Source organism: Malania oleifera, chromosome 7 (genome assembly GCF_029873635.1).
Source record: "Malania oleifera isolate guangnan ecotype guangnan chromosome 7, ASM2987363v1, whole genome shotgun sequence".
In the NCBI taxonomy this organism is placed as follows: Eukaryota; Viridiplantae; Streptophyta; class Magnoliopsida; order Santalales; family Ximeniaceae; genus Malania; species Malania oleifera.
The window spans coordinates 2,742,152-2,756,298 of NC_080423.1; the positions used below are offsets into that span (position 1 = coordinate 2,742,152).

Below are 14,147 nucleotides of genomic sequence, written 5' to 3' on the forward strand. Positions count from 1 at the left end.
TTTGAAAGTATAAAAGCAATCATTCATATCCTTCTTGCAAGAATCTTTAGTTTCAATAAAAATATAAGATTAATTAAGAGATAAATTTCTATTTGGGTTTTGGAATCTCAAATTTTTAATTTGATGGAATTTTATTTTATAGTTAAAATTTTGCCAAAATTTTGCTGAAATCTCGAGATTTCAATGAATTTCAGATCACTTGTGGACATCTCAATCTGAGAGTGGTGGAAAGTGGAAATTTCAACAATTTCTTGGAAATTTAAAACCGTGCTTGGGAGGAGATGAGGTTATTTGTGATCCTGATTTGATTGCAAATGTACTGATTATTTATTTATTTATTTATTTTTTTCTTTTCAATCTTTAGTCTAAGGAGGATGTTTGTGGGTCTATGAATTAAGGGTTTAGATTGGAATCCCATTTCTAAGGATCATCTGAGTTGGTTCAAAAGATCTTTTGAGGAGGAGGAAGTGAAGGAACCTGGGTTTGGGATGAAGAGGGATAAGGCTGGGTATGGGTAGATTTAATATGGCTTTTTTTTTATCTTTTTTGTGAGATTGTTAAGATGTGATTAGGGTGGATATGTAAAGGGATCCTGAGCAAGAGCATTAACTCCACTTTCATCACTTTGGTGCTATTGTGTGTAGGTCTAAGTTGTATGGGGATTGGGTCTTGGTAAGTTGGTGTCTAAAAACACAGCTCTTTTGGCTAAATGGTTGTGGCGGTTTCCTTTAGAGCCCTCCATTTGGCATTAAGTCATTAAAAGAAAATTTGGATTGAATGTGGATGGGTGGGATGTAAATTTAGAATTTAGATGTTCTTTGGTAGGCCTGTGGACATGTATCTCTCTGATTTACCCCCTCTTTGTTCCTCATAATAATTTTGTCGGGTAATAGCTCTTGCATTTGTTTTGGGAAGATATCTAGGTGCATAATGTTGCTTTGTCGAATTTTTTTTTAGTCTTTACCACTTGAGTTTGGGGCATAATGAGGCCATTTCCTCCTCTTTGATTTCTGAAGGTCATGCGGTTTCTTTGGACTTCCATTTCTGTGGAACTCTTAATGATAGGGAGGCGGAGTTGTTGTCTTCCTTCTTGTTATTATTAGGGAATTGTTTTCCTTCCTTTAGGACAGGTAGTTGTCCTGCTCTTTAGATTTTCTGGGGGTTTATTCTTGCAAATACTTCTTTGGTTATTTGATTAGTGCAAATATTTCCTTTCCACTTCATAAAATTATTTGGAAGGCTAAAATCCTTCAAAGATCAATGCTTTATTTGATTGATTGTTCTTAATAAACACCAACAATCTGTTGCAGAGTAGGAGACCTTCAAAGGCACATTCCCTGATGTTGTTCTCTTTGTCTTGATAGTTGAACAGAGACTCATTTGTTCCTGCACTGCTATTTTGCTTGGAATATATGGAATAAGCTTTTTGGCCTTTTGGGAGAAAATTGGGTTTGTCCAGAGTCAGTGGAGGATCTGCTAATCAATTCATTTTCTGGTTTTGGTAAAAAAGGAAGGATGCACATGCTCTGTGGTCTTGTATTGTTTTCACAATTCTCTGGGGTTTATGGCTGGGGCAGCATGCTCGTATTTTATGGAGAAAAAGCTGGATTTATCTTTTTTATGGGAGAAGATTCATTATTTTGTCTTGCTTTGGTGTGCTTCTGCTGGTTGTTTTAAAGGAGAGATTTTCTGATATCAAACGGGACTGACTTGCTTTGTTAGTCAGATTGTTGTTTCTTGATTGTTGTTTTATTGTTTTATTTTTATTTTTTCCCCTTTTCTTCCTTTTGTTGATGAGGATTCCTTATTTTCCTTCTTGTTTTTTTTTTCCCCTTCCTATTCTAATGGATTCAGCATCTCTTTCTATAGAAAAAAGAAACAAAAAAAAAGCAAAAAAATAAAATAAAACTTGTTTTAGCAAAAAAGTTACGAATATCAAAATTTCAATTAATGAATCCCTTGTAAGTGTCTCTTGTTTGGATGTTGTTGGGTCGGACCTGCTAAAGGTGCTTTGGCGTTTCATGCTAATGGAGTGATCCCCAAGAGTATGAATTTGAATTTTATCGCTTTAGTTCCTAAGAAGGATTGTTCCGCCCAAGGTCTTAGATTTGGATTTTGACTCAAGTTTCAAAGCTCCAAAGTATGGAAATTTCAATGGAAATTTCGATTTCGATGTCAATTTCAATTTGAAAAAATAATGGAAATCAGTAGTAAATCATGGAATTCTTTTATGAAACTAAAAAAATGGACATAAGTTTTAGGGCTAATATATTATAAATTAAATACATCTATGTTGTATATGAGGTGGAAAAGTTGTAATATAATTTGTGTATAAGATAATGTGCATTAAAAATATTCAGTTAATACAAATGAAATTCCAAAATCATTTAAATATTATTTATTATACAAATAATGATAATTTAGACTTGAATTCTTAGATAAAAAATGTTGCTGTAAGTTTATTTTTTCATATAATTTCAAAATCTCTTGTGATAATCTTTTTATTTCAATAAAAAAATAAAATAAATGAAGAGAGAAATTTCACTTCATTCCTAATTCTGTCATTTGAATTTTGAGGAAATTATGATAGTTAAAATTTCTGCAAGTTTTGCTAAAATTTAGAGATTTCGATAAATTTCAAATGATTCGTTGAAATTTCGATGGAAATTATGCAAAAAGGAAATCAATTGTCATTTCGATTTCAAGGGTGACGGAGATTGGAAATTTCGATGGAAATTTCAACAATTTCATGGAAATTTAAGACCATGGTTCCGCCAGAATTAGTGACTTTAGACCTATCAGCTTGACAATGAGTTTCTAAGATTATGACTAAAGTTCTTGCTGATAGGATAGATAAGGTAATAGTGAATACATACCTAGTTGGCAAGCAGCCTTTGGGAGAGGTAGGTATATATTGGATTCTGTCCTTGTAACTAATGAGGTGGTCGAAGATGTTAGGTGTAAGAAAACATGGTTTAATTTTTAAGTTGGATTTTGAGAAGATATCTTAGATAGGGTCTTACAGACGAAAGGTTTTTGGTAATAGATAAAGAGGGGCTGGATTGGGCCTTTCTTCTACTTCCTCTTGTGTGATTATTGACAGTCAACCTAAAAATTGGTTTTTAGCTTCTAGGGTGTCATGTGAGGCAAGGGAATCCTTTATTTCCTTCTCTTTCTGTTTTGTTTACTGATGTGTTGAACAGAATGAATGAGAGGGCCAATGATAGGGGTCTTGTCCAGGGCACTGCTGTAGGTAGGAATGGCTATCATCTCTTGTTGCTGTTTGGAGCTCTTTTTGCAATATTATCTCTATTTTGCAGTTTTCTGAATTAGTTTCAGGGCTTAAGATTAATTTTGGGAAGTGTGGTGTAACTGTTAGTCTTGTCGTATTTCTAGATTGCCTGCACTTGTGGGGTGTGGGGTCTTGGAGTGGCCTGTCTTATTTAGGAGTTCCGTTAGGTGGGCCTTTGTATGAGAGGTTTTGGGATCTGGTGATCATTAAGGTGCCTAAACGTCTTGATGGGTGGAGGGGTGCACTCTTCTCTTTCGGGTTCCTGTTACTAGTTCAGATGAATCTTTCTTTGATCCCGCTGTATTCTCTTTCTTTGTTTAAGATTCTGGTAGGGGTAGCTCATAAGCTTCAGGGGATTATGGGATTTTCTTTGGTAAGGGTTTGCTGAGAAAGGGACCATCTTTTAAGTTGTGAACTAGTTGATTGGGGTGGTTGATCTTGGTAATTTGGTGTCTAAAAACATTGCTTTGGTGGGTAAATGGTTATGGTAGTTCCCTTTGGAAACCAATTCTTTTTAGCATAGGGTTCTTAAAAGTAAAAACTGTTTACAACAGAATGGGTGGGATACAAATTTTATAGCTATAGTATCACATGTAAGTCCATGAAATTCATCTTGCAAGTAATTTTTTTCTTCTTTCCTAGTAAGTTGTATCAAGTATGAGAGAGATGGCTGTACCATTTGGTTTTGGAAGGATATTTGGCTTGGGGTTGTTAGCTGTTCTGTTGCTTTTCCTTTCATTTTTCGTTTCTCTTTGCATTCTGATGCTCCCATTTCTTGTTCTCTTGTTTTGGAAGGCCCCAGGTGTCTTGGGATTTTCATTTTTTTCATAATCTTATCAATAGGGAGGTGAAAGAAATTTCTTCGCTTCTGTGGTTGCTTTATTTTTTTCATATTCTCATTGTGGGGATGGTAGGATATTGTGTTTGGATAATTCTCGTGGTTTTTTTCTTGTAAATTGTTTTGATTTGATCTAAATGGGTTTTCCAATCTTTTCCTCTTGCCAATGGACTCTTGATATTTAAAGTTCCTCATGGGTAATGGCTTCTGTTTGGATGGCCATTCTAGAGTTAACACCAATCATATATTGCAGGGTCGAAGAAGACCACACGTGGCTTTATCTTTAGATATATGTGTTTTGTCCCATGGTAGTAATGAGGATCACACTCATTTATTTTTGCACTTTGCCCCTAGTGTGGTGCTTGTGGAACATAACTTTTTAGTTTGTTGGGAGAGTGTTGGTTGAGTCCCTAACTTTGGAAGCTTTTTGAATGGTTGGTTTTAAAGCTTTTGGATGGTTGTGGTTGTGTGTGTGTGTGTGTATGTGTTTTTTTTTTTTTCTATTGTTTAGATTATTTGTCTGGAGAGGAATGCCTGAATTTTTCAAGATTGCGGCTCTTTTGTGGAGGTGCTTTGGACAAGATTGTGCTTTTAGCATCCTTGTGGGCATTCTTTACAAGGTGTTCTGGCAATACGATTTTTTTTTTACACTCAATGGGGTTGCCTTGCTATTTTGACTTGCAATGAGTTTCTTCTTGTATTATTTTTCTTTTCTTTTTCTATCCCAAAAAAAAAAAAAATCTTCTCCTCTTCATGTGGCCAATTATAATCAAGTGTTAAAGGGAAAATCTGAGAAACTGAAAAGGAAAGGTGGAAAATATGTATATAAATGCTGTAGTGATCCCATGGTAGCTGTCATAGGATCTAAGTTCTCACAGCACGCTTTGACACTGTGATGGCACCAAGTCTCACTTGGTTATGCCAATCACACAAAATCTGAATTCCTTGGTTAATCCTGTGTGTAAAAAAAATGACATACACAAGCAACAAATGACATACCAAGGCAACAATTTACAGGAGCAACACCTCTCAAACTTATTCTTATTCAGAGACGAGGATTACATGCTCATTGCTTGTGCAGGAACACCATGGATGAATTCCCTTCAGTGTCTCATGCCACACGCATATCACATTAATACTGTTGACACTCCCAACCGTTTAGGGTCCTATAGTTGACTACCCCAACTACCTAGGTTGTGCTGGACGCAACCAACATTTGCCAACAAGGCTTAACCGACTATGTCTATAATTATGTGGCTAGAAACATTCCCACATGTCAACCCATGAGTTATCCCTTCAGAGTTCAGACAAGCCTGCATGTCAGCCACTACAAGGAAAACTGTCAAGTAACTGCCCTACCTGGTCAAAACTGCAGCCCTTGTCATTGACACTGCACACAGCCCGCTGGTCAACACCTTGTGTCATGCATGTTTTTCCCTTAACCATGACTTATCCCACACACAAGCAAGTACCATATGTCAATGAGACACTTGACATATACCTGAGTTAACCGTCCGACCATGTCAACCGAAACCAGCTACTGTAGCAACCTTGTCAAAGACCATGGTTCCAACCACGCCCATCTTTGTTCATGTCAAGTAGGCAACTTAGCATCTATGTGCTCCCTCCTTAGCAACATACATTGTCAATTCACCGAATGTCAAGATGACTCATGATAGGTCATCTCATGCTATTGCCTTGGCACATGAGTTGACAATACCAATGTCAAAGTAATCAAGGGTTTGACAGTAGCCCTATAGTGGTCCATAGCAGCCACTAGATCTCTCTCTCTCTCTCTTTCTCGCTCTCTCTCTCTCTCTCTGGTAGTTGTTTGTAATATTGGGAGATCAGAAGTCCGTTGTGTAATAGTGCAGCTTCTACGCATTTGATGCAGGCGTTCTTGGACGAAAGTGATCATTTTTAGTGATTATGGATGTTACCTTCAAACGTATCATTAATTGATGAAATATGTAATTTATATGATATAAATTACCTTGATCATTTGTTGACATTATCTTGAAATTAATGGATATTACTATTGAGTTTGACATTAGAGTATAGTCATTTGTTGTGATTGCCGCATTATCTTCTAATTACTTTTTTTTTGGCTTCTAGGTATTTTCGACTTGAACCTCTACCTGGACGCAAGTAAGTTTTCCTATTTTCAATTACTTTTTTTTCAACGCTTTACTCATTTGGCATGACACAAAAAGTAAAAATAAAAGTGAATCTCCTAGTAAATGTCTTCAGTAGATGTATGTGGTCCATATTTTCTTCACTTTGACCAAGTTGTTGTAATATCAATTATCAGTGCACTGGTGCCATCTCAACCGACGGAAAAGGTCGTGAATTATCCTATTCGCCCAGTGGATACAAATACAGATTTTGAAGGAACAACTAGCCTTCAACCTTCTCAACCGGTATGCTTGAATGATTTAAATTTCCATTGAGCACTAATTGAGTCTTTGTTTTTATTGCTGCTAATGTTGGTCTGAAATCCTAGTTTTTTCCCCATATGTTCAGTTTATGAACCTATTATCAATGGAATTACTGGGTTGCCAGTAATTCTTTTTTAGTGCTCTGCATAGGGTGGACCTTTTGATGTGCATAATATGTTGCCAATTTTCTTTTGTTCTTAATTCTCTTGATTTGAGTAGAAGAGTGACATGAAAGAAGGGGAGAGAGGATTGGTGAGTTGAAGGCTCTCTTTATCCCTTCAAGTGCACCATTGAGGCAACATTACAATATTCCACTCAAATGAGTAATTTCTCAATATGACCTTCATCCTTTCTGAAGTAGGTCTCTATAATTAAAAACATAGGACTATTACTGTCTATGTGTGTGATGGAGAATCAACTCAAATTAGGCTGCAAGATCCATTGTATGCCAGAATAACCTCGTATTTAGGGCAAAGTCTTATGGAAAAACCATATGGATTACTTCAGATTCTACTTAAAGCCTCAAGTTTTCAGTCCTTGGCAAAAGGAGATGATAAATTCATCTCATCCATGTTGATGTCAAGGTATTAAATTTCAAATTTGAATGAAATAAAATTCAAAAGCTTCGATGGAAATTTTGATGTTGATTTCAATTTTAAAAAATAATGGAAATTAGTAATAAATCATGGAGTATCTTAATCAAAATTTAGTAATTATGAGTAGACATAATAATGCGACATCTAGAACTAAAATATTGTAAATAAAATACATACATGATAATTACATGGTGGATAATTTAGTAGTAACCATATTTAACATGTTCAATTAATGTAAATAAAATTCATAAATTAATTAAATATTATCTCTTATGCAAATGCTGCAAATTTAGACATGAAAGATCAAACAAAATGTTGTAGCTAATACTTACATATATATATATATATATAGCCTAAAATTTGGAACTCTTTAAGCTATAAATCCCATTCTTCTAGTAATAATCTTTGTTTTCAAATTTTAATCAAGATGGAAATTCCAATTTGGAGGGCTTTAAATTTCAAGTTTCAATCTTGAGGAAATTTTGTTCCACAATCAAAATTTTGACAAACTTCATTAATTTGACACTTCAACAAATTTTGAATGATTACTTAAAATTTCTTTGAAAATTTTGTAAGATAGGAATTGACTGCTCTTTCGTTTTGAGGGTGGTGGAAAATGAAAAATTGATGGATCATGGAAATCTAAGACCATGGTTGTTATCCGCACCTCCTGTCCTCAGAACTTCTACATTCAAGATCTGCAACCTTCCAAAGATGCTCCAATACCAAGTTGATTGATTAATTCTTATTACTTCTTAAATTTTATCTCAAAGATCATCCATATTTTCCTTTCAAGGCCATAAATTACATGCATTTTATCCCTGTTTTCATCTTCCTACATCAGATGTTAGTGCATTCAATGGTTTCAATTTAATGAGTAGTGGTTTAATGTTGGCACAATATCCTTTTTATAGTTCTCACCATCTTGGAGGCTTGAAGCTTTTTCAGGATCATAGCTGCTCTTGGTCCCACAGCCTGAATGGTCAACACATTATTTAAAGCTATGGATTGGTAATTGAATATTTCATGCAGTCATGGAAGGCTTCTTTATCATCCCAATGAAGTCTGCTTGAGCCCCAAGTAATGATTGTTGTGATATCCTGAATTTTAGCTGCATCAAACTCATACAAAAATTTCTAGGCTCCATGAATTTAAGTATTTAACTAGGACTAATGGATAGCAGTACAACAGCAACATGTATTTCTTTACACCATAACAAGTCTTTCTCATTTGATATTAGACTATCCGATATTTAAACTTCACCAGATTTTGTTAGTCTGGAAAGGTTCAATTAGAATATTGTTAATTAAGCTGCCTGAGTTTATGATCAGGTTTGTAGATTTGGTTTAGTTTATGCGTAGTTTGCTAATTTTAAGATTGAATGATTCTATTTGGATCAGTTTTCAACTCTTAGTTCTCTCGCAATGGTTCCTTTGCGCTCATCTCAGTTTTGCTTGTTGCCATGGTGCCATTAATTATTGATGGTGGGGATTCAACAGTCTAGATTGAAGGGAAATCCTTCAGTCTGATTGGATGAAGTAGGGAAGGTTGGACCTCTGTTTTTTTCTTGAGAAGAATCATAAATGCAATCGGTGGGTATGACTTTCTTGAGCTACGGCAACATGGTTTTCACAGGAGTTCTCATCTATGCTGGTAGGTTCAGCATAGGCTTTTGAAGCTTCGGGGTGGGTTATGTTGATTATTGGATGGGGATTCATGCGACTAGGGCAGGGAAATTTTTGGAAGGGCATGGATGGAGGGGTGAAAGCTATTCCATTTTTGTTCCTGAAGGACCAAAAGGTGATGGCTGGTCGCATTTTGGGAATGAATTCGTTGCTCTGGTGAGTTCTTTTCAGTCAGGTTCTATTGGAGTAGGCAGCAAGAAGATCTGTAAGAGTCGATCCTGTAGTCAGGTAGTTTCAGGAAGCATAGGTGTTGCTGGAAGGCAATTGATTTCTAAGGGTGCGCAGGAGGTGGTCTGCATTCAATGTGGAGGTGAAATGCAGGAGTTCCTGCTGTGCACTGTGCATGAGCAATCGACGGTGCTAGGTGCAAAGATTCCAGCAGAGTAGTTGAGATCAGAGGTGGCTAGGGTCCTATATGGATAACGGGATGACGAAGATCAAGTGGGCTGGGCCTGGGTCTTTGTTGATCAGTATTGATTTGAGCCAGTTGTTTGAAAACAATAAAAGCCTATTAAAATCTTTGTTGGGCTTGCTGGTTAAGGAGGCCCAAGAGCAGTCTTATGACGCTCTATTGGGCTTGGCTAGTGAGAAATAAAATAAACAGGGTAATACACAGATGGGCCAAAAGAATGGGCTGGGCCAAAAGCCTTTGCAGATCCCCAATCTTGATGAAGCTGTTTTGCTAAAGACCTGTGAGGCTACGATAGATCAGCATCTTTCTTCAGAGCAGAAGCAGGATGAGTTGACCTCATCTTCGAACAAGATGCATGGATTTCCGATTGGTTTCAGAGTTGTGCTCCTTCCTGAACAAGACACTTGGTGCTCATGAGGAGAGATGCTCTGATATCAATAAAGGCAGGAGATGGAAGCAGAAAGGTGGGTTTCTAAAAGAACTACTGATATTCTAGAGGATAATGCTTCTCCTCTTCAGTAGAAGAATGATCATAGTTGAGGTTCTAGAGTTGAAAGTGGGAGTTATGCTTCTAAGAATTCTAGTTCTTGTGAGGTTGAAACCTTCAACTTTATTTTTCACTCAGTTGAAAATCCAGTTGGTAAGGGAGCCAATTTGGATAATTCGAGGAGTTGAAAAGCTTATGCTCGCCAGAAGGAAGTGCAAATGGGTTCTAAAGGGAGGAACTTATTAAAGATAAGTGAGAATTGTCTGGTGAGAAAACACAAAAAAATTATCAGACTCCAAAGGTATTTTAAGTTTAGTGGAGGAGCCAATCGATGAGAGAGCCAGAACGAACCAGGATAACAAGAGATGGGGGGGATGCTTCATATGAGGATGGTGTAAGGAGTAGTGATTTTGAATGTGAAAGAGGCTTACTTTTGGATCACATTCGGGATCAGCATGGATGTTTTTCCAATTCATCTACTAATTGCCTTGGGGATTTATCTTACATGCGGCTTCCTCCTTTGGAAGGCTTAGATGGAATTAATATATTTGAAGATGATGTTCGAAGAACAGAAGTTAAAGGATGGGATTCTACCTACTCCAGTTCAAGAAATTTCTGGAAAGGACCCTGAAACTCTGTTTGTTGGATGGCTTGGGCCTTATGTTGTCTGATCAAGGAGGAAATGACGCTAGGCTTGATGGTGGCAAATCTGAGGTGAAGAAGGGTCAGACTGAGAGGGAATTAACTAATCTGAAGTGTTTGGTTAACTATGATGGGAAGGGATTAAAGAGGGGCTTTCTGGGCTGATTGTAGCTGTTTTTACCTTTTTTTCGTTTTGTTTTGTTTTGTTTTTTTATAAGATTTAGTATCCTTGCTATGATTGTACATTCTCTGTCCTAATATATTTTCTTTTATTATAAAAAATATATATATGATTTTATTTGGATCCATACTATGAGTGTTTTCAACATAAAAGGTTCTCAACAATGTTATTATTCATCCGGGAAGATTGCATCGGCTTCTCATTAATTTATAGTTTCTGAAAAATAAAATAAAAATGGTTGTGGAAGGAGGAGACAATTGCTACTTTGTTTGTCGTAGCCCCAAGCTGATAGGCATAAACTCAGAGTGATGGTGGTAAAGGGTATATCCCAAGTATGTGCAATCTTGAGCTTCTGTGGATTTTGTACAACTCAAATTTCTTTTTTTCATTCTGCTGATAAATACTTTTTAACTACCCTTTGTCATATGGAATCATTTTTTGTGTTGTAGTCTTGTTTTGAAAGATGACCTGGGCCTTAAATTGCTACAGCAGTGAAATAATCCGATTATCAGAGAATATTCAAGAGCAGTCTTTAAAAACAAATGACTTATGTCAAAACAGCTTGTCACTCATGCAGTAAACCTTTTGAATTGAAGCAGCCTGAAGGAGCATATGAGCACCACTTTGCACTATTGCATGTTACAATGAGCTATATTTTGAAGTGATATTAACTGCAGAATCAGGCTTATTAGTGTCCAAGTCTTAACATGTACGTCAATCATAAAAGTGTCAAAACTTATGTGTTTGTCTGTATTGCCCGTTTTCAAAGTGTTTTAAACCTAAATTCTTATCTTGCATGCAGTGAATGCATAAATAATTATATGCATGTCCTGCAAATTTAGCTTATGCAGGTTCATGATTAGGAGATATAAATGGCAAGTGTTCATAAAGAGAAAAAAATAATTATTTTTATTGCTTTTTTTTTTTTGGGGCCAGCCATCATCTGGAAATGCAGTTTCAGGGAGCATGGCTGGGGCTCACGTGGTGAATAACAGAGCTGTGCCTCGCCCAATTGTTGGCATGCAAAGGATGCAACCTCAGGGGATGGCAGCCTATAATCTCGCATCTCAGGCTGGTCTTGGTGGTGGAATGAATCATGCCGGTATCCCAATGCAGCGAGGTGTTTCCGCCCAGGCTCATCAGCAGCAACAGGTTTGTTCTGTTGACTTATCCTGTTGTCAGAGTGATGTCTCTTTCTGATGAATTTTCTTCTTTTTGAAACAGTTGAGAAGGAAAGACCCTGGGATGGGGATGACTGGATATCCTCCACAACAGAAATCAAGACGCTTCTGAGGTAACACTGCGTTTACACGTTGTTTTGTGAATGATATCTTAGTCTGTAAAGCTAGAATTCTTTAATTTGTGGCGTTGGGACTTGTTTTTAACCTTAATAGAAAATGAGGTGTAATAGGTTCTGGATGGTGTGCTGTATTTAATATTTTGAAAAGGAAATATCCAATAATGGCTGTTAAATTGCATGATAAATAGAGTGTGGGGTACTCAATCTTTCATATCTGACATGAAAATTAAGAATTATATTTTAGGCATGCCTGCACATGTACAGAGATGAAAAATCGGATTAATCATTCCTTCATATCGTTGCATTGCTTAGATACTGGTTGTACTTGGATATTATGTCAAATGGAAAATGTAGTTTCATACATATTGTATGGTACCAAATTTCTGCATACCATGCTTTCTGCACGTCCAAACGTGTTGAAATTCCTAATTTTCTTTTTTTTTTTTGGTCTTTGCAAAATAAGGTACTTGCTTTTATCACTGTCTGAATTTTTATGGAATTGTCATATTTTTACTTGATATGCTTTCTAGACATTTTTAATACATTAGGAGGCCTGCTGGATACGGATGAAAATCTATTTTTGAATATCTACACTTGAGATATTCAAATGTTTTTAAACCCTTGGGTCCCTATTTTGTTTTGGTTTTTGAAAACTAAGATGCTTTTATGATTTAGTTAAAAGTTCTTTGCCTGAGGAATTCTTGAAAAGCAACATTTTGGAGAAACGCCTGTGTTTTACTAGCACGTGCTTTCCGTGAAAGAACCAACCTTGTTTTCAAAATGTACATTTTTAAGGGAGTATGCTGCCTAACAGATGCCTTTGATTTGCAATAAATATGATTCAAAATGGAAGGAGATGCTTGAATGGGAGTTGCATCTTAATTTGATAATCACCCTATTACAATGGGAGTGTAACACAGTCAACAGTCTGGAATGCTGAGTTCAGATGGTTTGCCTCAATTGCATCTCAACCTTGTCTGCTCTTGATTCCAAGTAGAATGTTGAACTTGGGAAGCATGGAATACGGATTTAGTTTATTATTCTGAAGATTACTTGGAATCTCATTTCTGTATGGTTGTTTATTTCCTTCAATGTTGAGGAAAAAGAAAGTGCTCAACTGTAATCTTCCTGGGGTCAGCATTGTATGCCTTTGTATTTGCTGATAAAAAAAAAACTCATTGCCCCTTTATATTAATCCTTAACCAATTAATAGGTAACTTTGTCATATTGCTCTCAAGCTCTCTCTCTCTCTCTCTCTCTCTCTCTCTCTGCGCATGTGCATCTGTGTGGTTGAGCATCCTAACTGGTGACATTCTTATATTTTATTAGAGGGCATACTTCGTAGATTATAACAAAGATAATAATTCCTAAATCTTTTGGATGTAATTTCACATGCTAATTTGTGATCAATTCAATTGAAGTTAAATTGTGAATGATTCTGGTCCAAAAGACTAAAAATATATGTTGCAGGGCATGATTTGGACAGCTACACTTCCTGAATGCAGCCTATCATGAACAGCTCAATCATGGCTTGGAGGTTGCTCTGGATCATCCAGAACTCTGGATGAGCAGATCACGTCATTAGTCTCTGGGCTGCTGAGTTCATTGGTTCGAAAACGGTCCTAATTCAGTTGAGCGTGGCTGCAATCGTACTTCATGCATGACATGAAGCTGCCACCTGCACATTGTATACAGAATGTTGTTGTAGGCATGTAAATTTTCATTACTGTTATTATGTAATGAGTAGACTATTCTTTGCATTGCCATTTGTGAAACGATAACCAGTCGTTTATGTTTATCGAGCTTCATTTGAGCCTATTAAACGAGCCTGTGAACAAGCTAAGCTAATGAAACCTATTCAACGAATTCAATTGAGCCTGTAACCAAGCTGTTCGCGAGCTGGGTTCATTTATTAAATGAGCCTCAAAAATAGTGAATGAGCTCTAAAGAATTCTTATTGAGTTGAGCTCGCTCATGATTCATGATTAGCGTGATTTGCTTTCAGTCTTATCAGGCAAGATTGAAGCACATGGTGGTGATAATTAAATTCTTCCTAGGTTGAAGGATACCATTGGTACAAAGGTAACTTGAATTTGACTGTGCACTGCCCATGAGTTGTGTTTTAGGAAGATGATTGATTGATAGTTACTATATCAAATTTACTCTACTGTAATTAATATATATTTTTTTAAAAACTGTAACTGTTCAGAATTAAAGAAGCTGGTTCTGTTTAGATATTTGAGAAAAAGAAAGGAAAAGAAATTAATGTTTCAATA

At 36.4% G+C, this 14,147-nt stretch overlaps 1 protein-coding gene across 2 annotated transcripts in view; it reads left to right on the forward strand.

Annotated features, from left to right (window-relative positions):
• The window catches only part of LOC131160173 (cyclin-dependent kinase E-1), a 61,245-nt gene extending 47,503 nt beyond the window's left edge, over positions 1-13,742 (forward strand). For both annotated transcript variants that reach the window (XM_058115558.1, XM_058115559.1), the window contains 5 exons: positions 6,246-6,278; positions 6,442-6,550; positions 11,508-11,723; positions 11,796-11,865; positions 13,342-13,742. In XM_058115558.1, the coding sequence (XP_057971541.1) occupies positions 6,246-6,278; positions 6,442-6,550; positions 11,508-11,723; positions 11,796-11,864 (427 nt within the window). In that variant the 3' untranslated portion in view covers position 11,865; positions 13,342-13,742. The remainder of the gene's footprint in view (positions 1-6,245; positions 6,279-6,441; positions 6,551-11,507; positions 11,724-11,795; positions 11,866-13,341) is intronic.
• The last annotated feature ends 405 nt before the right edge of the window (positions 13,743-14,147 follow it).